The sequence below is a fragment of the Centrocercus urophasianus genome, unplaced genomic scaffold, assembly GCF_019232065.1.
Source record: "Centrocercus urophasianus isolate 14NV4802_14NV808 unplaced genomic scaffold, USGS_Curo_1.0 seq_35, whole genome shotgun sequence".
NCBI classification, from domain to species: domain Eukaryota; kingdom Metazoa; phylum Chordata; class Aves; order Galliformes; family Phasianidae; genus Centrocercus; species Centrocercus urophasianus.
In genome coordinates this window covers 6,480,622-6,508,408 of record NW_024884922.1, presented here as the reverse complement: position 1 = coordinate 6,508,408, position 27,787 = coordinate 6,480,622, and the positions used below count along the sequence as shown (strand labels likewise).

General features: G+C 45.4%; 2 protein-coding genes across 2 annotated transcripts in view; one reads left to right on the top strand and one right to left on the bottom strand.

The window, feature by feature from the left end:
* Positions 1–7,262, top strand: part of LOXHD1 (lipoxygenase homology PLAT domains 1) — a 102,907-nt gene extending 95,645 nt beyond the window's left edge. The window contains exons 35-38 of the mRNA XM_042831199.1: positions 1,704–1,874; positions 2,980–3,118; positions 4,364–4,525; positions 6,766–7,262. Coding sequence (XP_042687133.1) covers positions 1,704–1,874; positions 2,980–3,118; positions 4,364–4,525; positions 6,766–7,246 — 953 coding nt within the window. The 3' untranslated portion in view covers positions 7,247–7,262. The remainder of the gene's footprint in view (positions 1–1,703; positions 1,875–2,979; positions 3,119–4,363; positions 4,526–6,765) is intronic.
* Positions 7,263–14,185: 6,923 nt separating this feature from the next.
* RNF165 (ring finger protein 165) overlaps positions 14,186–27,787 on the bottom strand; it is a 41,151-nt gene continuing 27,549 nt past the window's right edge. Inside the window, exons 2-8 of the mRNA XM_042831200.1 lie at positions 25,140–25,449; positions 23,045–23,170; positions 19,607–19,736; positions 18,509–18,613; positions 17,883–17,978; positions 16,843–16,949; positions 14,186–15,451 (exon numbers count right to left, since the gene is read on the bottom strand). Of these exons, the coding sequence (XP_042687134.1) occupies positions 15,334–15,451; positions 16,843–16,949; positions 17,883–17,978; positions 18,509–18,613; positions 19,607–19,736; positions 23,045–23,170; positions 25,140–25,449 (992 nt within the window). The 3' untranslated portion in view covers positions 14,186–15,333. The remainder of the gene's footprint in view (positions 15,452–16,842; positions 16,950–17,882; positions 17,979–18,508; positions 18,614–19,606; positions 19,737–23,044; positions 23,171–25,139; positions 25,450–27,787) is intronic.

The window sequence follows — 27,787 nt, the reverse complement described above, 5'->3', positions numbered from 1 at the left end:
GAAGCACAGATTCATTAATGTTGGAAAAGAGTTCCAAGATCCCCACATCCAACCCCAGCCCTCCCCACCATGCCCACTGACCATGTCCCCCAGTGCCACATCTTCATGGCTCTGGAACACCTCCAGAGACAGGGACTCCACCATCTCCCTGGGCAGCCCTGTCCCAGTGTCTGACCAGTCTTTGGGAGAAAAATATGTTCCTAATATCCAATCTAAAAATGTCACCACTGTATATAAGTATCTAGGGGAATAAAGAGGATGGAGCCAGACAATGATAGAACAAGAGGTCATGGGCACAAAATGAGGTACAGAATTTGGATTAGATGGTCTCCAACTGTGCCCTCCGACATCAATGATTCTGTCATTCTGTGCTACCTAAATTGGAGCTTAAGGGAAAATAGTGTCTTTGGTTGATATTTGTGCCTGTACATTTGGTGATTTCCTACCATGGGGAAGGCTCAGAAAGCCAGTGTACAGGACATGGATACCTTCATGGCTGATAGAAAAAAGCCAATGGTGATGCTGTGGCATGTCACAGGGCAGAGTGATTTGTTGACGTTGCTCAGAAATGTGCCATCATTACCCTTTAGGGTTAATTAAGATTAGTATTTGAAACTAACGAGGCAGTCAAATGGTTGTGAGTGCTTGGAAGGACAAGAGCTATTTTATATTTCTGGGATGTAACTAATAACTCAGCAGAGATGCTTCATCATGAACATAACCTTTTGTCTGAGTAATAACAGAACTTGTAAGCAGAATTGTCATAACTTTCCACGTCCCCAAAGTCAATAAAAGATTCTGCTAATTCAAGAAAGCAAATGTTCCAAAATGCCCCATTCTTGATTTCCAAGTTGCTTTTCAACTGGAAAAAAATAAAGGGAGAATAGAAAACTAAGAGAGGGAGCTAAAACTCGTCAAAAGGCCACTAGGTGAAAAATAAATGATTGATTGTGTGTAGTTATAGCATTAGTCTATTCATAGTGTGTTTGTGCTTGTTGCCTGGCAAGAACAGCATGGGTAGTTTCCTTAAACATTCTGGCTGATAGGGCCAAAAAAACAAATGATAATTTACCTCTTTCAAATCAAAATGTGAAGGGATGAGAGGAGTAATAGAGACCAGAGAGGAAGACATTACACCTTGAGCTTGTGCCCAACTAGCACTCATGTTTTTCTTTTGGCTTTAATGTTTCACATTTCCCTTAGAGTGGAAGAAGAATCAGCAGCGGTTTCTGAACAGCAGCTGTTCTATATTTTGGCCCAAACCCACTGAACTGAAGGACATTTCAAGCTTCTAGCTTTGGTAAACAGTCCTTCAAGACCCCTGAAATTGCTGGGAGTTTTGTAAGGCTTTGTTGTTCGTATACTGTAGGAGTGCTTCATTTTGTGATGATTATTCCTCACCCAGAGATTAGTCTCATGCAAAATGCTGGGCAAGGACAACAGATGGCCCCACGTCCAGACAGCTTGACACCTTGCTTACACAAGACCATATTCCAATATCCTTACATCTGATCACAAGCCAGCAAGCCCCTCAAAAGCTGTGTAATGAATCAGATTATAGTCTTGAGATGGTCAGTGTTGTTTTTGGTATCAAAGCAACATCACATACGCTGAGAACATTACAGCGAGGGATTTCTCACTTCCTTACCCAAGCAATGTGAAAATATCTTATTTTTTAATCACATTGTTGTTTTATGGAAAAGGAATCGCTCCAGGTTGGCACTTGGAATATATTGATGTGATGGACTCCGCCACAGACAAGACTTTTCGCTTCCAGTGCGATCGCTGGCTGGCTAAAGGTGAAGATGATGGGCAGCTCATAAGGGAACTGGCTTGTGCCAATAATGACATCCTGGAATTGAAGGAACGGACTGGTAAGTGTAGAATTAATTTGGGGCATTGCCAATGGTGCAAAGAGGCCATACGGCCACAAATTTTAGAACCTGCTCCATTGAGGATTCCCATGCAATGGCAACTTGTGTTTACAGGCTCCATAGATAGAATGAGTTAAGTTACTGTTTAGTTCAAAAATGTAGTGTTATTTTAAGGGAGAAATAAATTAGGATTTATGGGGAAGAAAAGCATCTCATTCTGGGTTGAAACTGAAGAGGGTCCCATCTGCTGTGGTTCAATCCAACAATAAGCTATAAGGATATGTGGTTATGAGCTCATTAGAAATAATGGGCTTGAGACTTTGAGGTGGAAAATAAGTTCAAAGCACTGCAAGCAACATTGCTCCAACTTGCTCCCAGACTTGTTCTGGGCTACAAGCTCACACATCTCAGCTGATGATGATAGCTGAGCTTAACAACCCAGAAACCTGGGCAAGTGTCTCCATTGGGTAATCCTCCCAGCTCCACTTAATCACACTGGTATGTATGTTATTCAATCACACTGGTAATATGCTCTCAAAAATCTCATATACATGCATCTCAAAAATTCCTGCAAACCAGCACTCTTCTTCAGGACAGTCCTGGGGAGTTAAGAATCACATTTTTTCAATGTGATCACACTCTGTCCCTGCAAAATTGCCACCCAGTGATTGCCATCTTGGGTGCTGACATGCCACCGTAACATCAGAGCACATCCTGATGGGTATCTGGACACCTCCACCATCCATGTGAGGCTGCTCCTTATTGTTAGTTATGGTGGCAAAAAACTGAAGGATTTGGGCTGTCCTGCAAAACAAGCAGCTGGGCAAAGCTGGGTCAAGAGCAGCTCCATCTACTCTTACTTGCTGATACAGAAGAACACATTTTCTGCGTACTCTGTCCCTTCGTGATATCTTGGGCACAAAGATGTCAGAAGTCCCACAGATCCCAGTGTGTTTCCACCCCTGTTTTGCAAACACTTTCTTGTGTGCTGCAGTAAATAACGGGAAGAAGATTTTTAACCAGGGTGACAGCCACATGAGGAAATTTCTTTGTCCACCTGCTCTTCCTTTGGTGCTTTAACATGTCTGTTAATTATACTCCAAAGCCTATGAAATTGTCACAGTAACAAGCGACAGAGACGATGCAGAAACAAAGGAGAACATCTGGATCATCTTGGAAGGAAAGCTGGGCCGCTCGAAAGAGTTCCTTATGGAAAACTCCTCCAAGAAAAGGAGATTTGAAAGGTAGTGGGACAGGGTGAGGGGATGGAGGAAATCCCCACCAGCTGTGTGACTTCCACAGATACCATTTCTTCTCCAGTGTGAGCTACAGTTACACTGGTGCCATGCTCTTTCTTACCCCCATTCCAGAAAGCAAAAGGAAGGTTGTAAAAGGACTTCCTGATGAGATGACAAAGAACAGGCTTAAAAATATGTGAAAAAAAAAGCATCTGGTAAAAGGAAACGTGGATGATGCCTATGTGCATGTGTGTGTATGTGTGTCCTTTTGTACCAATACACACCAATGGGGTTCTGGTGAGCCTTGGGGAGGCCATGTATTTCTGAGCTGAAGGAAGCTGGAGTTGTTTTAGTTCTCTTTGCAGCATCTCACTGGCAGTGGAATCAGACATCTCCCATGTGTGGTCAAGATGTTCCAGTTGTGGGATGGGCTTTAAGGACATGATATGCTATTGGGAGATGGAAACACATTCCAAGCCACAGACTCTGATGATGCTAATTTTCAGAGAGGAAATGTTTTGGGTTTTTTTTTTTCCCCATGGCTCTGTAAAAGGTGAAATTGGAATTGATCTGGACTCCAGCATGAATGATTGAGGTTTTATTTGAAACATAACAGAAGCAGGGGAGTTTCCTCCTGACACTCAGCTGATGGTTACTACTGTGGATGTGAAGACTCCATCTCCTGAAACGTTAGTCACAGTCCCTCCTTGGTGGCAGGTTGGGATAGGGGCCAAAGACAAGGAAGCAAATTAACAGATATGTAGGGAACATGACAGGGAGCCAGACAAGCATTTGACAGAGACCTATTGTTCCTCTGAACTATTTTCAAACTGGGTTTCTAAAGCAGGAAGGGTGGCTGAACTAGCAGATTTAAAACAGCTATGGTGGGTAGATGTGTAACAGATACCATATCTGTCAGGAATGAATGAATAAATGCTGGAGGGGAAATTAGTCATTCTTTAGCTTTATCTATAACGAGGCAAATTGATTTTGTGTGTGGAACAGCTTGAGTTTATCCTGGAAAGTCCTAGTGGCAGTAATTTAAAGTGTCACCCCTAATCAGAGAAAACGCTGAATTTAAATATGGAAATTATACTTTGTGTTGAGTGATTGTAGGGTGAATCAAATGACTTTAAATGAAGGCTTATCTTCTGCCTTCCTTAGCCATGTGCAAATTACTTAATGTCCATATGAGACAAGTCACTGCCAGCATTCGAGAGATTAACTGACTCCGCTCCCTGTTTCCTATAGAGGATCAACAGATACGTTCCAGTTTTCTTCTAAGAACCTTGGTGATATTGCAGCCATCTGTGTTGGTCACTGTCCAAAGGATGGAAAGAAGTCATCTGCAAAAGCTGATGTCTACTGGCATGTCAAGGAGATTATCATAACGGAGATGGAGCTTTGCAACAAGTGAGTGTCCTCTTGCCTGCAGGGAACCCTCCAGGAGGGAATCTGAGCAGCTCTGCATGCATCCTCCTGAAGCATTTACAACTTCAGCCATCATGGAAAGACCTGCCAGATCTTAATCCTTTACTGAATGTAAGGGAAGGCAGTTTGGTGTGTAGATTCATGCATTCCCCCCTGTCTTGATGTGCTCTTTCTGAATTCTCAGCAAGGGCATTTGCACATGCAGATGCGTTCATGAACAAGTTGGCTGGAGTGTATCTTGCAGCTAGGACAAATCAACATCTTACCTTGTGGAAAGTACGGATACTGACATAAATTTAAGGGGTGTGAAGGATGCTCTGCACAGACTGCCTTTCAGGTAAGTCTTGTAAACTCCTAGGAAAAAGGATGAGAGTAAGACAAAATCTGTACCTCTGACTCAGTTTGGATGATCCTTCTAGGACTGTCCGAAAGCCCATTGGGAAGGCTGCAGCCATCTTCCAAACCACAAACACTTGGCTGCTCTGGTGTGAACAGGACTGGAATGACCCATACTGGAAGAACAAACATCTCTCAGCCCTGTGTTTGGAAGCGGTGATGTTCTTGACTTATGGTGCTGATAGCACAGGGAATACGCAGGAACTGGAGACAACTGGCCATTTGCAAAACAAGCTCCCCTCCCACAATGCTGAAGGATTTTTCTGCTCCATGATATTTTAATTTCTGCTAAGGAATTTCATTATACAGGTTTTGTTCCCGCTGAGACAATTGAGTGTTTAAGAAGAAATCCTTGAAGTGACTTTTTGAGATGCTAAGAGTCTCTCCTAGCAAATTAATCAGGCAGCAGAAGAGCCATAATAATATCTGCTGAATGAAAACTAATTCAGCTATAACCTAAAACGTATTCTTTCTTCCTGGTGGGGAAAACACCCAGTCAAAGCAAAAACTAAATTAAGTGTTGTGGGAATGGCGTAGCATTGTTTTGAACGATTCTGTTTTTCATTTTTTGTTGTTTGTTTGTTTTCTCCCCCATTCTAAGTAGGTCTCAATATGAGAAATAGACATACTTCAAAGATTTTTCTACAGTCTCGGGGCTAGAAAAGTCATCCTCTTTCTCCCTGCCCTTCTTGAGAACCCATATGTTCCTTCATAACTTCAGACCATGAGATATTACGCAGCCTAGGAAATAAAATTTCATCACCAGGAAGCCTTTCCATGTGCTCTTATGCAGCTTTTCTTTCCCTGAGCCTAAAATTTTGCTTCCACTGGAATTTCTCATTTACAAAACCTCTTCCCAGGGAATTGAGAGCTTTTATTTGGCTGAAGAGAACGTCAGAAGTGTTAGAAGTGCTTAAAAGCACTGTACAGCAGTAACCGTCCCATTTTATGAATGTGCATTGCAATCCAGCTATGTTCTCACCAGGAGGACCTGCTGCATTTTAGCAGAGGAGGAGGAGGGAAAATCTCATTTGGAAATGACCTGCACCATTGGAAATGAAATACATCATTAAAAGCACCTCCGGCTGTGTACCAGGTGCACAGTGATTTATGGATGCTTCCTGCATGTCACCTCCCCACCACAACATGAAGTTTTTTGGCCCCTGGGACCTGTTATTTCTGTGCTCAGTACTCTTCTGCAGGCTCAGAATGGGCTGAGCAGTGCAGATGAGGAAAGGGGAGATATCTAAATATCCTCCTCCCATCTTTCCCAGTGCATGTTTTCCTAATTCTTAAGGCGATCACTAGTCAGGGAGTGAGAGTGGTTGCTGAGCTCCTTCCATGTGCTTCCATGAGCTCCTTCCATGCTGCAGCGATGAAACCTGCTCTGGGACCAGAGCTGCATTAGATACCATTGCAGTAGGTGCCATACCACAGGTAGGAAAGGTGGCAGGAGCTCCATGCCAGCCTTTGCAATGCGGGGTGTCTGTGTCTTGGGAAATATGGGATTTTCAGCTGTGCTAGCATATAGTGGGAAAACTGTACTGAAGCAGTGCTGATATTGAGCTGAATCACAGAATGGCCTGGTTGGAAGGGACTTCAAGAATCATGACGCTCCAACCCCCACCACATGCAGAGCCACCAACCTCCACATTTAATACAGACCAGGCTGCCCAGGGCCCCATCCAACCTGGCCTTGAACACCTCCAGGTTCGAGGCATCCACAGCCTCTCTTGGCAGCCTGAGTTCTTTAGTAGCATGCCCCATCCACTGCACAAGAAGGATGTGACCCATGTCACTAACACACCATTGGCTTTCCTCTGCAGGTATTTTTTCAAGTGCAATGGGAAAATCCCTCTGCGGTACAAGCGACGGGACTACAAAGTCTTTGAGTGTGCCAAGGTCATTGAAAGCTTTGCCAGCAAAGCCCGCAGCTTGGTGCCAGTCAAATACGAGACCATCGTGGTCACTGGCTTTGAAAAGGGTGCGGGGACGGATGCGAACGTGTTCATCACCATCTTTGGGTTGAATGGGGATTCAGGGAAGCGAGCCCTGAAGCAGAAATTCAGGAACCTCTTTGAACGGGGCAAAACCAACAGATTCTACCTGGAAACACTGGACATGGGGGAGCTGAAAAAGGTCCGGATTGAGCATGACAACAGTGGGCTGGCCCCCGGCTGGCTGGTGGAGAGGGTGGAGATCACCAACTCAGCCACTGGTGTGACCACCATATTTCCCTGCGGGAAGTGGCTGGATGAGAATCGGGGCGATGGGTTAATCTGGAGGGAGCTGTTTCCCAGGTATTGAGGAGGGTTTTGCTCCCTTTGGCACAAGTGTATCTTTTTTTTTTTTCTTTCTTCCTTTTTATTTTTTCTTGTGTTTTTCTTCTCATTGTACGGTTTTATATTGTGTTTTCCTTTTCAAAATGCTGCCTTTTTTATTGAGAAGTTTTCAGTGACAAGATGTGCTTCCTGGGTTTAATATTTTGTAAAAGTCATTCTGTTTTGTCTTTTTTTTTTTTTTTTTTTTTTTAAGTTATATATAAAATTGCAAATGAAACAAATGCATTTCTGTTGTATTTGCTATTGGAAATCACAACCAGCTGATCCATACACTACTCCATTAGCAGCTGAGATCCCATCCTCTGCTTTTAGCATCTTGCCCTGCTGGGGCTGAAAAAGCCTGCTGACTTCTACACTATCACCTTTTGGGGTGAATATTGAGAATTATGAAATTGAGACAAAATATATAAGAAAATTCAGCTGAGACATTGAGTTTTGACCCACTTCTGGCTACCGTGAACATCACTGTGGGTTGTGCTCAGATGTGAGAGCAAGTATCTGGGTCTCACATGATGGGATCTGGGGTATGTTTTCTGCCTATAGGCTCTCCCCCTGACCAGATACAGCCTCTGGGCTGCATTCAGCAAGGTTGAAAGTCTTTGGCAGTCAGAGCACTAGGCCAGGATCCCTGGATGGGTATGTGCAACCTAAGAGCTGTGCTGAGCTCTGGGCTATGCTGCCCTAGGAAGCACCAGGGGGAATTTGCTGATGTATTATGAGCAGCCCCACTGTCTCCATGGAAAAACATGAAAAAAACTTTTCTTTTTTGTTCCAAAAGACTTTAAAAATTTCTTTGTACAAAATGCTACTCCACCCCAGCTCTGGGGAGTCAGCCTGTTGCTACAACAATTAGTGCTACAAAAGTAATAAGCAGAGTGGAGTTGTTTTTCCAGGGGCTGGATTTACATTAAGCTGTTAAAACCAACACATTCCTGGCCAAATGGAGAATGGAGAGGAAAAAAACCAACCAAACAAACAAAATCCTCATGCAGGACTCAGGGCATCTACTTGCTGAACAGGAGTCTGCTGAAGCCATGTGTTGGAAAGACTGTCCTGTACTTTCCACCTTATTTTTTGCACTTTACTTTTGCCTTCAGCCAAAAACCATAAATGTGAGTGAGCAGCAATAGTAAAGGACAAGGATGGTGGCACCCAGCAGGAACCTGCACAAGCAGGCTGTCCCACTGTCTCTGTAATCCCCATTACTGGGGGATCACAATGATGTTCCCATGACTATGAACACTTTTGTGTTTCCAGTGAGACCAAGGAGTCTTTTGCAGTGTCACATGCTGGGAGGGATGGGCTATTTCTTGCTGCAGGATGTAGACAAACCAAAAATCTCCACAAAGTTGCTGTGAAACATCTGGTGGCATTCAATTTACCCACACCAGCCCCATGTGTGCAAAGGGAGAATAATTGAAGGCTATGAAGCATCCATCCTAAAACCTCCCCTTCCTTGTTATGTGCAATGAGAAGAAGGAGAAGGAGAAGGAGAAGGAGAAGGAGAAGGAGAAGGAGAAGGAGAAGGAGAAGGAGAAGGAGAAGGAGAAGGAGAAGGAGAAGGAGAAGGAGAAGGAGAAGGAGAAGGAGAAGGAGAAGGAGAAGGAGAAGGAGAAGGAGAAGGAGAAGGAGAAGGAGAAGGAGAAAGGAGAAGGAGAAGGAGAAAGAAGGAGAGGGAGAAAGAGGGGAAAGGAGGAGAGTGGGAAGGAGAAGGAGAAAGGAGAAGAAGGAGGAGGACATGGAGGAGGGGGAGAAGGAAAGGGAGGAGGAGAAGGAGAAGGAGAAGGTGGAAGAAGGAGGAAGAAGGAGGAAGAAGGAGGAAGAAGGAGGAAGAAAGAGGAAGACGGAGGAAGAAAGAGGAAGACGGAGAAAAAGAAAGGAGAAGAGAAAGAAGTTAAATAAGGGAAAGGAGAAGAAGGAAGGAGAGAAAGAAGGAGAAAGAAGGAGAAAGAAGGAGAAAGGAGAAAGAAGGAGAAGAAGAAGGAAAAGCAGAAAACAGAGGAGAAAGACTTACTCATAGTGTTGTACAGCTCTGGGCTGCAACCCATGGGCCAGCCAAAGACTTGTATCAGTTAAAAAAAACAAATAAGAGGTGATACAGGGAGAGTGAATGTTCACAGTGAATGGCAGTGTCACACCATGGTCGGTACTGCTGTCCCTTAAAGGGTGCCACTCCCTCCCTCCTCACTGCAGTGCCCAGTGGGGCTGTTATCACATCACAGAGGCAGACTCGTGTTCTGCTGCAGCAGCTTTGAAGCAAAACAGATTGCGATCTCAAGCAACTCTCAGAGCTGTAACCCTTTGGAAGGACATCAGCAAGATCTCAGTGAGCAAATGTGCTTCTCATGTTTTCTGATGGGATTTGTAACAGCTTCCTGTAAAGGCACTCTCATTTTGCCTGAATATGGTGTTCCCTTATACAGCCTTACAGGTTGCTGGGGGATCCAGCAGGTTCCTGTTATAAGCAGCCCAATCACAAAGGGACTGCACAGGATGCAAAGTTAGGTGTTGACACACTTTGGTTCTCCAAGGGTGACAAAAGGATGGAAAATGCCTTCAGCTCTCCCTGCATTAGTATAAAAGTGCTTTTTTAAATTCCATTTTCCAGTAGATTTCTCTTTTCCTACTGATTCAGGGTTGGAAGAGGCAGAAAAAATGTCTACCACCATGCACTTGCTAAAGGATTTGCCCTAAAGAGGCTGCAGGCATCAACCTGGAGAGGATTTTACATGATGGAATGGAGTCAGGTTCGGGATGGTAAATAAAGACCACACAAGAGCCCTTCCAGCTCATTTTGTACAGCACGGATTTATAGTTAGCAATGCAGTTCATTTTATTAGTTATAAATAAAGTACAAAAAATCCACCAAAAGTGAATCTAAGCATTTACACAATTTCTAATGTCTTTTCATTTCTTCAATGCACTATTGCTTTAATATTAATAATAAATATTTTTCTAGCTTTCTTCTATAAAATAGTCTATGTAGCAAAATGTTGCACAGCACAACAGAACAGCAGTAGGAGTACAAAAATGTGGGTGATCCTTTCACTGGCTCGGGCCATTAAAGGAGAGGATTTTTGTTTGCTCGCCCCGTGCTTTATGCGTCCCTTTCTCGGTGTCTTTGCGGGGTTGACAACCAACCCCCATCCCCACACCGCCCAAAACCATGGCTCCAGGCTCCAAGGGAGGAGCAGCAAAGGGAAAACGTGAATCTGAAACTTAGGGTAAGGCAAAGGCAAAGGCAACAAAGCAGAGCAGCACCCTGAAGGGAAAAGAGGAGTCATGAAGGTACAGTTACGTTGTGCTTTCCAGCCCCAAAAGAGAATTGCATCCAAAGCCTTTTGGGGTGGAGATGCATCAAACTCCGTTTCAGCGTGGCTGAGCATCTGCGTGGACCCAGAGCAGTTATGGCTTAAAGCTTAAAGTAGTGTCAAGGGTGCTTTAACCTTCCTGCGTGGCGCAAGCACTGGGTATCTGGGCACCTCTGGAGAAGGGGCAGCATGTTAGCAGTGTTGTGGTCATGGATGCAGATGGGGATGTGGACACTTGGACACCTGCACTGGGGATGGAGATATGGACCAATAGAGGAATGGGACATCAGCTGGCAGCTGGTCCCCCTTCGGGTGACCCAACGAGGTCACAGGAGGGTTGTAGCCCCAGCTCCGCAGTGGATTAACAAGCCTCAAGTTGAGGTTTTTCTGCCCTGACTGAGGGAGCAAAACTGATTGAAAGGCTTTCAAGGTCATTTTGGGGGGCTTCTGCTCCAGGTGTGTTTTACAGCTGGATTATAGCCAGTGTTTGTGGCCCGGTGTTACAAATGGATCCCAGATCATCCCCAGAACCATCCCATCCCTCTCTACCTCATCCTTCTAGCCATATCTGAAGCAGTGAAGGAGCTGAAGTCCCACCATCCCGATGGCACTGCACCATGAGGAGCAGGACCTCCACGTCAAAAAAGATGGGAGGCTCGGCTTCTATAAACTGCAGAAAAACCCTTGGATTTGTAGTCTGTGAGCTCATCAATTCCCTCCTGCATCCTCCCCTGGAGCACCCAGCTGGGTGCTCATGGAGACGGTTTGACAGGGTGCACATAGCCAGAACAAGCACTGAAAATTAAACAGAACTGCAGCACTGGGGCTCCCTACCTCATTGTATGAAGCAATCTGCAGAGTCATGCACTGAAGGCATGCATTGCCCCTAGCACAGCCTTGCATTCATTATTGCAGGAAGCATGCAGCAAGAGCGGGAGCATCACCAGTGGCACTGGGACAGGGCAGGAACCGACTGAAACATTTTGGTTTTGGAGAACGCCATTAATCCCCTTCAATGCACAAGGGATGAGTGAAAGGATCACCAGAGTTTGATTATGAGTGCAAATAATATTCATATATATGTGCTAAACACAGTCACTATATTGCAGTTTTCCACTATGTCACAGCATACAGAATCAAAGGTTTGCATTTTTATGGAATGTATCCAAGGTAACAGCACCACAGTAATACAGTTTGTAATCACACACCCTGATTTTTTTTCTTTTTTTCTTTTGTTTTCGACAAGATAAGCATTATCCCCGACATCCCATGTTGAATTTCTTTTTAAAGTACCGACGCATGCAAAGCATTCCATTCCCAGAAACAATGCAAAAATGAGGTAATAGGAGTAATAAAAAAAATTAGTATTAATTTCTAAATAAATAAATTATAATTAAAAATGCAAAAAAAACCAACTATAAAAATAATTAAATAAGAACCCACAATATCTACAAGTTAGTCATAAATTATGATTGTTAAATATAAGGCATTTAAACTCACAAAACCCTGTAAACTATCAATGTTTTTGTTCCTGGAGTGTGTGTTTCTATTCCAGCTCCTCCTACTGTTGTGTACACACGATTCCAACCCACACAGGAACCTGCAGGTCCTCACGCACCGCGGGATCAGTCACTCACACCGGACCATGGGAGTTTTGGTGCTTTTTCTTCACCAATTTTTTTTTTTTTGTCTTTTTCTTTGTTTGTTTGTTTGTTTTTCCTTGTGTGTGTGTGTGTTTTTCTTTTTTTTTTTTTTTTTACTTTTTCTGGTTTTTCATCTAAAAACTGTGCTTGTTCATTAGGCAAATAGTAATACTTTCGCGTAGGCTTTAAGAAAACACGCGGTTTGGAAGCGGTCCTCCTTTCCTCCCTGCCCAGCCAGAGGCCCTATGGCCCTGCTCCTCCCCTGCTTTGCCCCCAGCTCACACCTAGGTGCACCAGGACAGCTTTCAGTGTCTCTCAGGAACGACGACTTGCTTTTCCTGTCCGTATTATTAGTGTTACTTTTAATGCTGCTCCAATCTGCTGCTGCTGGAGCAAGCCCCATGTGTATCATTGAACCATGGAGCGGGTTGAGTTGAAGGGACCCTTCAAAGCCACCTGGTCCTGCAATGAACGGGGGCACCCACAAGTCCATCAGGTGCTTGAGCCCTGTCCAGTCTGACCTTGGGTGTCTCCGTGGTACATCTCTCTGGATGCACCCATGGGTCATTCCTTGCCCCAAGGAGCCCATATCCCTCCTCACACTGGGGCCCCATCCTCATGCCAGGGTGGCAAATATATGTCCCTATGGCAAATATATGTCACCATGACCCTTTGCTTCCTCCCTTTGCTTCCTCCTTCCTACAGGCACAGAAAGAGGGGGAAGAAAGGCTTTTTGATCCCCATGTCACCTCCTTCACTTCTGTTTATGTTGTAAAAACTAGAATAGAAAACATTGGAGGAGGGCACTTCCCACTTATAGCTCACAGGAATTCCACCGTCTCCCAGATGGCAATTTAGGGTCATTTCTATGTGAGGAGCATCACTTGGCTCAGAGGAGCCAGTGCTCAGCTCTGCACATCTTGTTTTTGAATATATGAAGTTTCCAATTCATCCCAGTTGCTCCTCAATGTACTTTTTCTGCTATCCCAGTGTGGAAAAAAAATTAAGTATTTTCTTTAAAAAAAAAAAAAAAGGGTAGTGAGTGCTGGTTCTCCGGAGGTCTGTCCTCTGGGTGTTTGTGGCTGATGTATTTGCTTTGAGGGATGGAAATGTCCTGTTCCTCTGAGGAATGCCTCCAATTTTATGCATTATTTTAATGAACACTGATAAATTAGATTCCATTTTAATAACCATCTCATTCTCCATACGAAAACGGAGTGAAATGTCTAACAATGCTCCAACGCAGGGCTAAACCAAGCCCTCCAGAAAGCAGCAAACCCTCTAGATCCAGCATTCCCCTACTGCGCCCAAACAACCAGTGCATGGGCAATTCCTCACGAGCAACGAGTTTCCTCCCATCCCATTATCAGAGCTGCTCGGGGAGATTCAGCCCTGCAGACTAAGAGCTTGAGCTGATTAAGGGGAAAAAAAATGAAAAGAAAGCAAAGAAGGCTTCCACCTGTGCTGTACATCTGCTTATCCTCCCTACACTGTGTTTTCTCAACAGGAAGGTGAAGCACGGCGTCTGCATGCAATACAGTGGTCCCCCACTCCCTTTCTCCCATCTCCCAAGGGTTGGGATAGGGGGATGGAAGTGGGGCAGTTTGTCTGCTGCTCTGCCCTGCCCAGTCACAGAGTGAGCAGTCTCTCCAAAGTCGTAGAATCACAGAATGAATCATAGAATCATAAAACTGTAGAATGCCTTGGGTTGAAAGGGACCTCAAGGATCACCAAGTTCCAACCCCTCTGCCACAGGTTATCAGCCGCTAGATCAAATGCCAGATCAGATTGCCCAGGGCCCCATCCAACTTGGCATTAAACATCTCTGGGGCCAGGGCATCCACAATTTCTCTGGGAAGGGACAATTAAAGGCCATCAGGTCCCACTCCCTGCAGTGCACAGGGGCACCCAGCAGTGCTCAGAGCCCATCCAGCCTGACCTCGGCTGTCTTCAAGGATGGGGCACCACCACGTTTCTGGGCAGCCTGTGCCAGGGCCTCACCACCCTTATTATAAAGGACTTCCTCCTTATATCCGGTTTCATCTCCCCTCTTTTAGTTTGAAACCATTTCCCTTTGTCCTATTGCAATGTTTCTGAGAAGCTATACCCTAAATCACAGGAGATGTCCAACCCTGGGGAGACTTGAGCCACGGTGCTCTGAAGCCAACCAGCCTCCAGCTTACCATATCAGTAAGATCATTCACAATGGATAACAGAGATCGTGGAGACAGCCCACAGCCTAGCGTGGATTTCAGCATGCTGAGCTACACAAAGAGCAAAGAAACAGCATCCACCTCAACACTGTGCCCCTACAGAAAGCATTCAGCAGCAGCAGAACAGCAGGAACGAAGCATCTCCTTATTGCTTCGTTCATTTCATTTTCAATTTGTCATTTCTTTTTTTTTTTTTTTTTTTTTTTTTTGTTAATATGTTTTAAGCATCTCTAAATTTGCAACACTGTAAAGGCAAGGAAAGGAAGCACGCGTGGCTGAAGAAAAGAGCGCAACCCTTCTGATTGTAAACAGGATTTTGCTTTTTCGCCTCTTCCCCCCAAGGGTGGGAAAGCTTGACCTCTGCATTCCCCTTTTACAATGTATTAATCAGGCACCAACATAAGGAATCTATGAAAAAATATTTGGTGCAAATTAGGTAACAGCAACATGTCCACCACAAGATGAGTAGGGCATCAAACACAACATTTCTTAAGCTAACATGCTCCAGCTGCCATCCATAGAAATAGCTAAAGGACCCCTATAACATGTTTCTACGTATTCGAGAGGTATATATACAATCCTCATGAAATGCAGGATTGACAGGCCAGACTACCACAACTAGTTCCTTCATGTTCAACACTAAATCTTCTGTAGCATGGGGTCTCTGAGCTCCGGGAATGCCAGCTCCCTTTCACCAGGCCCGCATCCTGCGCATGTGCAATATCTCCTACCACTAGATATTGTACTGACACCTCCTCCTCTCCCTCTCTAACATGCCTGCAGACTTTTCCTCTCAATCAAATGGCTCAGAAGGCAAAAAATTTTGCTGCAAGGGTTTATGGCCATACGACCTGATAAGGAAAATGGTGTGTCCAGCCAATTCTTTCAGCTGTCCGAGCCGAGCTGTGTTTCAATGTCCACCCTGCAGATTGGGCACTTCTTGCTGGTGGCCAGCCACTGGTCCACGCATACTTGGTGGAAGAGATGCATGCAGGGTAACCTCCTGTGGGAAGAGAAGCACCATCAACTTTTTAAAATCGCAGAAAACCCTTTGGTTTTATAGTCTACGAGCTCATTGGTTTCCTTCTGCATCCCCAGTTAGGAAAAATGTTTTCTCACAAAGAGTGGTGATGCAGTGGCATAGGCTTCCCAGGAAGGTAGGGTGTCCCCGTCCCTGGAGGCATCCAAGAACCGTGGAGACTTGGCACCTGGGGACATAGCTTAGTGCACATGGTCAGGGCGCTGGGTTTTCACTGGATGACTAGTGGTCTTTTGCGACCTGAATGACTCTATGATTTTGTAATTTTATTCTATGATCCATTAGGCACAGTGTGGATGGAAGAAGCCCAAGAAATCCAGAAAACAGCATCCAGGACTGGGGAATGCAGCAGTGTAATGACACTTGTGCTTCCCAGGCCCTACAGCCTCCACCAGCAACATCAGCAGTAGGTCAGAGATTGTCCTTGAATATAAATCTTCTAGAAAACCCCGTGCCCTCCTGACCTGAGTTGCAGTGACCAACTGCAATCACCAATTATCCTGGCTGGTACTTTTGACATCTCAGGAGTATTAAGTTATGCACTTGGGTTCTTGATGGTTGTGACTTCAGTGGGTTCCACTACTCCCACTTGAGTGATTGGAGTGCTTCAGGAAATGAGCTTGCTTTTCACCTGTGTCACCTTTGTCATCTCTTTGGTGGTTCTCATGAGCAAGAGGGATCCCAAATCACAAGGATCCACAACAAGAGAATCAGAGATTTTCATGATGGCTGGCTAATGTGTGAGGAGAAGCACCAAGCAGTGCCAACTTTCAGCTCTTTCACCTATGGTAGCTCAGCCTCCTGCAATTTCTTGGCCCCACCCTCTGTCACAAGCAGAGCTTCAGCACAGCCAAGAGTCTGGAGATCTCTCTGAGGGCTACCAGAGGTTTTGCTGTTGCTCAGAATGGCCCCCTGAAAACATACAGCCTGAGTAACCTCACTTATTCTGCAAGAAGATAGCTCTCTCGTGGCCACAAGCCAAATTCCCCTGTACTTGACATCCATGTTATCTTTTATCATGCACTGGTCATCTGCAAAGGCCACACATTGATGACCACAAATTCCAGATAGCTTCCTGAGCCTTGCCACCCACACTTCTCTGACATTCTGACCGACAGTATGGCTTTGGAGCAGGTGATCCATACCCATGAGGTCCTACTGCTCAGAGTTCTACCTAACTATGGCCCTTACCAATGTCCAACTAAGAAGAGTTTTCTTTCCTAAACCCTGAAACAACCCAAGTGAGTTTGTCAGGACAAGAACAGGGACAGTCTCATGAAAGCACAGTGGTGTTATTGAACAAACATAACTCGGATGTCACTGAGAGACAGCCAGGTAGTGGGAAAGGGTCATACCTGACATCTTCTCCATCTTCAAGCATGGACAGACAGATTGTGCATTTCTCATCAGTGTCTGACTCCTCTCCATCCTCTTGCTCAGCTTTACCCTCCTGTGGTCTTCTCTGCAGCAAGAAGAAAGACATAATTTGGTTATGACTTGATTTTCTAACACTCTGCTAAGCCTGTGTAGTTGCAACAAGGCAAAAAATAAGAGCTTAGGAGAGCCAGACAAAGCAAAATAGTCACTACCTCGTCTGTTCTCCTTGGGGTAAGGATGGCCCATAGTATCCCTTGATGGGGACTTCTCCTGAAGATTCCAAAAATGTACAGAATCACCTCTGCCAGTAAGGGCAACCACTGTGACCTATTGGCACAGCCATGGAACAGAGCTTGCACTTTCAGTTCCTTTCTCACTATTTTCTCCAACATATCCATTCCAACTAATAGAATTTTTCTGGATCCACTGGAGATGTGGCCACAGATAAGTGCAACAAAGAGCTGACTCATTTCCAATGTGGACAGTGCAATATAGCTCCTTGTTCCCGCTCAGCTGGGAATGACAAAAATGAAATTTCTACCCAAGTGAGCAATATTATCATTTTATATTTAGTACAGCTAAAAAATTTGGCACGCACATCCTTACAGACAGATCAGCTCCTGCAGAGTTGTCCCTTGCAAAGGGGAGAAAAACGTCCTGCCAGTGCCACCTTCTTGTAGAAAAGGGTGTGTTTGCATGCGTGAAGCCCTCTTGCTGTAGACACTTCCTTTCCCACTGGGTGGGAGAAGGTTGAGAACCTTTTGAAAATTTGACTTGTAATTTCCTAGCCTAGAAGCAAGAATGAGCCAGCTGAGCTACTGCACTGCATCAACCTGGGAATCCCACAGGTTAATAAAGAACCAAAAAGTACCCCTCCCTTTTGGGGTATGTTTTAGCTGGTGGTGTTGGTTTGTCAGTGCTGAGGATTGCAACCCACCAAAGTCCTTCCTTCTGAGCACTCCACACACACAGCACTTGGCCAACCAAGAGGGTCTGGTGGTCATTTCAGGGCTCTCACCTTCTTGTATTTGTGGGGGAAGGTGAATCTCTCAATGGTGTTCTGGACAGCCCCCCGGCTCACACTGCCCAGCCTGTCCTCCAGCTGCAGCAGCTCCTGAAGCACAGAAAAACAGATGGCAAAAAAGCATCAGTGGAAGAATGCAAAGTTCCACCACCCCACTGCCAAGAAGCAAGGCTCCATCCTGCCCTGTCCTTGGTGGAAATGTCCACTGAACCCAGATCAGTTGTAATTTGTTGATAGATCTGAGTTTTGGCTCTTGGGCCATCCATCAAGGGATCAAGGCACAGAGCTGAATGCTGGATATCCAGTAATTAAGAAATCAGGGTGAAGTTCATTTATCAGTTTGGAAAAATCAATCATCAATCAATCAGTCAATAAAACAAAGAACTGGAGCACTTTGTTGCCAGACTTGGGATCCAGACCCAAGCACGTGAGGTAGACCATCTTTCACCAAATCCACTCAACAGCTTTGTCTTCTTGGTTATTATTAATTGCTGCAGGTTCAGTCCTGTTCTCATCTGTGACTCCCATGCCAGAAGGCAGGGCCTGATGAGTTTATGCCAGTGCTTGCATGGATTCCCAGGGTTTGAAAATGTAATTATTCCTGTCCCCAAGATACATACTTCATAGCTCTCCCGCACAGCCGATGTGTGCCTGCTTGGGTTCAGTCCCTGAAGAGCAAGTAACTGAAGCTGAGGATAAGGGTAATTTCTGATTTCATGAACAACCTGCAAGAAGCAAGGGAGAAAAATAAAGCCACCTGTGCTAGCGCAAAGAAATCCCTCATGCACCCTGATTTTAATTTAGTGCTTAAAAAATTGAAAATGAAAGAGCAGGCCAGCACCTTCCCCAGTGGGAATCTTTTAATAAGCTAAATTGAACAGAATAATAACAACAACAAAAAATTAAATAGATGTCCTATAAATGATAACAACCACTAGGCATGTCTTCTGAATTAACTCTTTGCTACAATAATTCCCGCTGCATCTGTAACACTGAAGTTCCAATCTCTCAACATGGATTGGCTTGAAAAGAGATTTAATTTAATTTTTATTTTTTTAAGTTGGTGCAATTTTCTTCATCCAGGCTCCAATACTGAAAGCCTTGTAGTATGTACAGATGTCAGGTTCTGACCATGGCAGGTTGGGAAAGAACATCTGTGAGCTTTATAAGGCTGCTTCAAGGATGAGCAGGGTGGCTCAGCTCCAAATGCAACTCCCTGCTAGGAGAAGGACATGGAAATGACCTTTCACATCTAATCCCACTTCCACTGGTACAACAAGTCATGAAAAACTCAACATGTGACATCAAGGCTGATGTTGATGGCAAACGTGGTGAAGGTCAGTGTGCATGGGGAGGTGCCACCTACAACCAATTCTTCTGCCTGCAAGGAGCCCTGGGAACCCATGCTTTACTCCAGTATGCCATAATAATATTATTGCCAATAACTGCTAATCTCACATCCTGCCAAGGCTTATGCAGATCAGACTATGAGTGCTCTGCAGGCAACGGACGACTCTTTCCAGAGCAGCTGAGCTTTTCTTTCCTGTCTCTAATCCAGAGTGCAATGATGCAACATTATCCTTTCAGACACTCCCTCCCACGGCCGGAGATAAGTGGGATTCGCAGGAGACAGGTGATAGAAAGATAGCAGCCTTTATTTTGACTGCCTTCTGGCAGACAATGCATAAAACATTTCCCAGCGAAAGTGCTTCACTTACCATCTGTGTTGAGGATGTGCTTCTGGGGAAGTGATGCATCCGAGGTGTAGCTAAGTAATGCTGATAGGGCTGAGGGACCGGGCGGACCTGGAACTGGGCATGTGTCAGTCCTGCATCGACACTGAGGTCCCTGTGGGTGCAAGGATGAAGATACAGTTCTGACTGTCTTCTTTCGTGATACAGAGCCCGACAAAAGGGCTCACCTCTCTTCTTCCCCCCTCCCCCCCAAAAAATGGAGCAAGGGGTTGATTTTATGCTACTTAGCATTGGTGGTAGCTGGGGACAGGAGCTATAGGATGCAGCGTGACAATTTTGGTGGCTTCATCAATCCCCAGGATGAGTAGCTCAACCTGGCCAACCAGGTCCTTTCTGTGTCACTGGAGGATGACAAAGAGAGGGGGTCTGCAGATGATTACACTTTGCCCAGAATATGTTGTAGCAATAGAAGAATGGTGGGCACTGTTAGGATATAGCTAATAGGATAGGATAGCTGCATCGTACATGCTGATGATCTCCCTGAAAGTGTCCCAACACAGGTCATGGTATAGTTTTGTGAGGAACAAGGGGGACTGCATCAAACTTGGCCTCTGGGTTCCCTAGACCTTTTCTTTCTGGGGAAAAAAAAGAAAAAAAAAGAAAAAAAAGAAAAACTAAAAACCAAAAACCAAAAAACAAAAAGAAAGAAAGAAATTTTAAAAACTTAGGTTTTGGGAAATACCTGGATGATGCATCTCTAGAAAGCAGCATCCCACCACCACTAATGCACTAGGACATCCCTGGAAGTCCCACTCAACCACACACAACATGGATGTGTTTTATCTTTGCGAGTTCAGACACTTGATCCTTCCAGAAATTATTCCAGCTCCATCCTGGGATTTCAAATAACCAAGATCCCTGCAAATACTGCAGCACTGCTCAATCCAGAAAGCAGAGCTGAACCTCAAACTCCATTCCAGCACTGCATGGATGGGATGAGAAGATACTTAACACAGCACCTCCATCTATCATCCAATTAGATGGTCCCTTGTCTCTCCAGTCAAAGAATCTCTCAGCAAACAAGTACTTTGTATGTCATTTACTTTATCATAACTACAAAAGCTGGCACTCTGATAACCACTGTCTTCATGTTTGCCAAGGCAAAGCTAATTAGGCACGAGGGCTTCTCATTTCAGCCCGAACTTCTCCTCTCCATGGAGGAGAGTAGCAAAGATCCATGGCTTACTATGATCAGCTCAGTTGTGTCTTGGAGCAGCTGTGAAACTGCTGATGCCCAGCAACAGTTAATGGTCATGAGGGGACAATAAGTGCAGAAATCCATTAGCCAACACGGACTGTATACCAAATAACAACTTTAGGGTATTGATACCCTGTAATAAGTCACCAAGATGGAGTAAAAAGAGGGTTTGTCTTTGCTGGCTATGTGCTGGCAAAACTTAGCAGAGGATAAATCACAGCAGGAGACTGGCAGGAACAAAACTGGGGTGTGAATCCACAAGAATGGGTATTTTCCAGCCATTTTTGGAGATTTATCCCATTACTTAAGACTGTTGGAGATTGGAATGTTCTATTGGAAATGAGGAGACAGTGAGTTCATCCCTGGTGCTGGCATGAGGCATGACCTTGGCTCTCTCCTCTCTGCCTGCCCATATTCCCTGCCTACAGAGTAGATGTGATAACCCACAGGGTGAGATCAGGGACTGAAGGGGTCTCTGAGAGATGAATGGTGTTATTAACTTGCATGAGCAATTTCAATGACAACACTTCTGTTGTGCAGTGGATCTCTAAAACCACATGTAAATGTTTCTATGTGATGCTGTGGGCCAAAGCATAATGCTGGCGTTTGAAAATGAAAAAGCAGAGCACGTTTGAGGAAGAAAACCGAAACCAACCATCACCTTCCAGCCTGTGCTACATGTACAGCATCTGGATGCACGAGGTTAAATGCCTGTAGGTTACGGGCTGCCAACAACCAAAAACCAAAGGCAACAGGTTGAATGGTCGTCGCTAGATGCGTATCAGAAAACAACCGAAGGAATGAAATGCGGGTTTATTTCTTCTTCTCCAGAAGGTTTTAACCTAGGGTTGGCTGTCTGAGATGACAAATCACCAACAGCTCCAACTTCCATCCCTGTTTCCCGTGGCAGTGCCTACCACCTCCTGCCTCCAAGAAAGAGCCGTCTCTGCTCATGCGGTGGTAACACATTAGATGAAAGTTTTTGTATCTGTCACTGGGCAAAATTGTACATGTGCCCCGAGGGGAAGTGAGTCACCCAAATATATACACACAGTGTACGATTTCTGTCATCCTCACTCCTTAGGTTTATAAAGCTATGGAACAACACAGGAGGGGAGGAGGGAAGAGGAAGGGATGATTAAATGACGGTTTACCAGATCCTCCTAATGATTATAATTAAGCAGTATGCACAGAAAGAGAGGCAGAAAAAAAATGGCTGTACTCAGATGATATGTGAACTGCTTTGCAACTTTATCTGAACAATGTCCCATCGGACAAATTTGTTGCATCATGTGCCAGCAATAGGAACACCTGAGAAGAGAATGACAAAGGGATCTGGCCATGCTTTAGGTCATATATTATTACCCTGGAAGGGGAAAAATCCCTGTGTGAAAAGAACATTTGCAGAGCAAAGTGCTCAAATGTTAGAAAATGCCATAATTAAGATTTCCTGTACCATTTTATCTTCTTGTGTTTATACATTACGATTGTCTCTAATTACATGTGCACATGCTATTTTCTGCATTCAGTGCAGAGAATGGACTTTGCTCAGCTAGCAAGCAGCTATTCAGAAGCATGTTTCTATTTTCCACTTCTTCCAAGTAGGGCCCTGTGTCTTACTGAGCATGCTAATGCTCAGAACTTGCTCTGAAAACAGAGCTATCAATCGTTTCCTAGGCTTTACCAGAGTACCAGACATTAAGATGGGAGAATCATTAGCAGCTATTTATCCATGCACCCCATCCTACGGGGTGGAGAAGCACCATGCTCTCTAATTTCAACCATGGAAAAATTGTGGCTGAATCACAAGACCACATTTTGAGCTCCTGGTGGACAACAGACCTCATTCAGATAGAGGTGCTGGTCTGTGGGAAGCAGCCCCTGAGTTTTTCTTTCCTGCAGGCTGTGCCTTGCACCAGGAGCTGGTCCTGGGGAAGTTAATGTGTAGGTGCGTTACACAAACATGGGTGGAGAGATGTGATGAATGTCAGCGTTACCAACCACAGACTGAGCCTTTAGTGTGTCTTCATGGCCCTTCCAGGGATGGCTTTCCCCATCACACACTCTCCACATTGCATTTGTTGAACTGAACCATCAGCTCTGATGGAAGCACTGAGCCATGAAGGCATTAGCTAACCCATCCAGTCCCCTTAGGGCTTTCCGAGCACCTCATTCAACATACTGAGGAAATGAGGATGACTTACCAGTCTGTACCTTCGGCCAAGTACCTGGGCTGGGGTGCCAGGGGCTGTGGGGTTTGCAGTTGGTGGCTGAAGTCAAAGCTGGGGTGCAGACGGTGAGGCTGAACAGACATGCGCTCCTGAGCCCGCCTGGGGAGGAGACCAGAAGTGAGTTAGTGATAGTGGGCACTGCTGAGCTAAGGCAACATTGATAAATGGTGGGAAAATCCAAAACTTTGGGCTTGTGAGCATGCACCTGAGAGAGAGGAATCTAGGTAGAAGTCAGGAATGATGGGAAGAGGAGTGCAGAAGCACAGCATTTGTCATCATGGACATGATGCAGACCTTCACTCTTGCCCCTTGCAGCATCCATATGTTTACAGGAGCTGCAACGTGAAAGGAAAAAGAGGAAACTAAACCTCTTCCTTAGCCATTCTGTGATAGTGGCACTATTTTCTTTTCCCTGCTGTCAGCTCCATAAACAACAGTTACAAGATAAAACGTCTTCCTGGTCCAAACATTATCCATCATCATAAAGAAGCTGCAGGTTGTCTCATCTCCCTGCACAGTCCATAAAGTCTTGGGGAACCTCATTCATAACAGAATCAGTCAGGAGAAACTGCAGACAGAATTTTCTCCCACCAATATTTCCATGGATGATGGATATGCCAGGCTGGTACCAGCTCCTCCTGCTCCAGCTCTGCTGAGTTTGGAGTGGAAATACATTGAGATCTTTCTAGGGACTTCAGTCTTTTCCCACCTTTGAAGGCACCATCTAGAATCCCATTCGTAGGACCTCACATCCTGTGTCTGAAAGGTTTCTGAGTCCCTCCTGCTATGCTGGATGCTTTCAGAACCAGGCTGCGAGGCTGGGTGAGAGGCCGCTGCCCTCCTTCTGCCTGTATCACACTTCCTTCTCTCTGACAGCCCACTGGCTGAGATAACACTGCCAGTAGGCATCAAAGCAACTTCTACGTGGAGCTGTGCTCTGTGGTTTTATTTGAACTGAGCTTATGACTAAGAGATAAATGCTTGTATCATCAGTGCCTCAGCTTTGCACATATTTGCTACCCAATTATTAACTAATCATTAAATCCACCTAAAATCCAGCTTATGCAAAATAAAAGCAGGGTGAGAAGAATCCACAATTTGCAGACAGAAAAGGAAAGAAAAACCTTCCTGTCTGTAGCATTCTTTCCAAATGAGGCGTCATTGCAAAGACTCATCCCCTCATTCTTGGTCTATGGGTACAGTCCATAAATAGCTTCCATATATTTCCAAAAAAAGCACTCCTCTCCTACGTGTTATCTGAGCCTCTCTCTCAAGAAACACTAACAGGATAAGGCCAGGCATCTCTTACCACCTCTCCTGAGCTACAGTAATCCTCCCTGCAGTCATCAGACCAATATGAATCTATGCTGCTTTTCTTGATTGAAAGTGCTCCAAACCAATGTCTTCATTCCCTCCCTGCTTTGCCTCTCTTCACAGAGCCTGGATCCAGAGGAGTGAGCTCTTCAAGTGAAAACCCAATGGGATGAGTGAATGCCATGTCTCACGTGGTTTTGAAGCAGCAGCTACGAGAAGATGGCTCACTCATGCAGTCTGTTGCTCTCTCTGAGATGCAGGATCACAGCAACATCAAGGTGCTTCCACTGTAACTGATGATGATGTGATGACTGGTCACGTCGCATTGATGACCAGCGTGATTGACTGAGAGATGACACCAGGTGACGTTTAGATATGCTAGGTGAGCACAGCACGGATCCCTGTGGGAGAGGTTCACCCACTGGTGCAACCTGGCATGTAGCTTCCAGGTGGATGTGTTTTGAGAGAACATGGGTGATCTTATGAAAAGAACCCGACGTTATTAGGAAGTTCTGCCAGAGCTTTGCTGAAGTGACACTGACAGCTTCCCAGCATCACAGAGAAGTTGTGGATGCCCCATCCCTTGGGTGCTCAAGGCCAGGTTGGATGGAACCCTTGGCAGTTGGTGGTGCCCCTGCCCATGGCAGCAGCTTGCATCCAGATGACTTCTAAGGCCCTTTGCAATGCAAAGCATTCTGTGAACCTATAACTTTATACACTGTAGACCACATTTGGGAAACATAAGACCCCTTACCTGGGATGGGGCATGAGCCGGCGGTGCTGGGCCTCAAGGAGCTGCTGCTGGAGGAGGTATTGCTGGTGTAGCGCCTGAGGTAGGAAGGATGGTCCGGCCACATCTTGGAAGGGCAGGGCTGGCACTGGGGCCAGGGATTGGTGCAGGGGACCGCTATGCTGGTGTGCGGGGGTCATGTGTGGGGTCAGCCCCGGTTGGGGCTGCACCGTGTGAGGCAGGGTGAAGTCGGCGGAGAGCTGAGGCTGGGGACCCAGGTGGAAATGTCGGCAGGAGGTAGCATGGGGATGCTGAGACCTTTGAAATGGAGCACCTGGAAGAGAAGAGCACGGCCGTCACCGGGGCCGGAGAGGTTCAGGGTACCTGGATGCCCATCCAGGGTTGGAATTGGGCACACAGATGTTTGTCTCCTCCTCCGAAAGGCAGAGGGGACAAAGAACAGGTCAGCTAGCGCTGATTACACAGAAAACAAATGTTGATTTTGACTTTTTTCCTCCAAAACTCATCGGAATCAAAACATGGGATTGGGTTCAAAGCTGATTTTGGCTTCAAAGTGAAGTGTGTACTGCTGGAAACTGATTCAGCTTGTTTTGGTTTGTCTGTCTCAAAGAGAAGAGGAACAAAAGTCTCAGTGTTTCAGAGAAGGAAAAAAGCAGTGTTGTCTAAAACTTGTTTCTGTTACCAGCTCAGAGAAGTTTCCAAAGATTGCTGACTTTCCATGCAACTCAAGGTAATTCTTTGCCTGTCTAAAAAGGCATAGAAATAATTCTGTTTCCTCCTGACTGCAAGACATGAAAGGGACGTGCTATCATCATGCTTCTTTGCTGAGGCCCTTTCCAGCTGATGGAGAGTGGCAGTAGAAAGCACAACATAAGCTGCTGTGAGATCAGCCATGAGGCATGGTGGGGATGAAGGGGAAATGAGATGTGAAAGATATCCACACTGGAGGCTTTTTGCAAACATGTGGCTCTGGCTTTCACCTCCCAAAAGATCTTTGCTTGGATGAGCCTATGGCCCAAACCAGCACGTTCATTCCTACATTCCCAGAGCACTGCCAGGCATTGTGGCAAAAATTTGGCTCTTAAACTAAGGAGAGAAGCAGTGCAGCACTGGAGAATGGGACTTGAGAGAGCCTGTCCTTGATAGATGCCTCCTTGCTGAGGAGCAGCCCCAGGACGGGATACCTGCCTTTTTATACATTTATTTGGACCTCATCTTCCTAAAAACCACATAATTGTTGCAATCTTTGGAAATGGCTCAAAATTTCAAGGAATAACAGCACTGTCAGGCACTGACTGCCATCCCAGACATGCACATGGTGCCTTCCCAGCTTTTTCTGCTTCCATCTCCCTTCCATCCAGCACAGGATCTCAGGGAGCCCCCAGGTGCTTTCTATTCACATCCTTATGGGAGCAGAAGGTGTACAAAGAGAGTCAGATGCCAGTAAAAGGAAACAATGAGAGGATCTAGCAGAAAGAAATGTTTTGAAAAACAATGCATAAGTAATCGTACACAACATCTCTCAAATACAAACTAATCCTTCACAGTGCCCCTCTGAGAGAGGCAACAGGTAGCAAATGTGTCTGTCACCAGCAGCAGAGCTTCTTAAATTGATAATATCTCATGTTGTCAGATAACTGCATTATTCAACTATCTCATTAATTAAAAGTGCAGGAGGTGCAATCACACCCTGTATTCCTCAGGGACAGAGCTACAAAACAAAGCTCATGAGATGCCTGGTTGCCCCCAGCACAGCAGGTTTTATTTGCTGCCCTAGGGCAGGATCCAGTTCCCAGGTAAAGAATGAATACTGACATTTGGGCCTGCACTTTGTTGGCATATTGCTCAAGCTGAGCAACCAAGGAGAGGTGCCTTCCGTGTTTGTTAACAGAGCAGCTCATGCTGAATGGCTCAACATCTAATGGCCGTGGGTCCTCCCAATGGAAAATAGCTACAGCAAGTTGTGGGTGATCAGTTTAACACCACTAAGTCTTCTCAGGGCCTGAAGGAAAGGTGCAAGAGCAGGTTAAGGTGTGAATCCCACTGCTCACCCAAAAAGGACATGCTGTGTCTTGTCATACAGTGTCAGGCAAAACTGGCTTCAGACAATACAAGGCAATGGAGCTGAGTGACATTTCCCCCAGTTTACTTAGCCAAATTCTGCAGCACATAAAAGACAAACAAACTAGACTCTCATCCTCTGCATTTCTCTCTTCTCTTGATGCTTGGTGGCAGCTTACCAAGGATTTTTGGCTTTTTTGGTATGTTCTGGGAGACCTCAATCTGCTTTACCAAAACATCTGTAGACTCTTTAATGCTGGAGCCATCATGACCCAGAGGACATAGGATAGGCAGATCATGCTGTCAGAGCTTTGACCTGACTTTTTTTCTACCACGGCAGGACAGCTCTATCAAAGGACTTGGTCCCTGGACCCTGTGGTCCAGAAAGCTCAAACCTTGCTTCTGGTATTTGTGTAGGAAGGATTGCATGGCCCATGAATAGCCAATATAACATAAAGTAAAAGTCTCCCCGTGTTTTTTGGGGGAATTGGGTTTTTTTTTGGGGGGGGGGAACTATGATATGGACAGTTAAGCACTTGTTTTAGGCACCAGTCCATACGCTTAACTATTTTTTAGTATTTTATCCACTG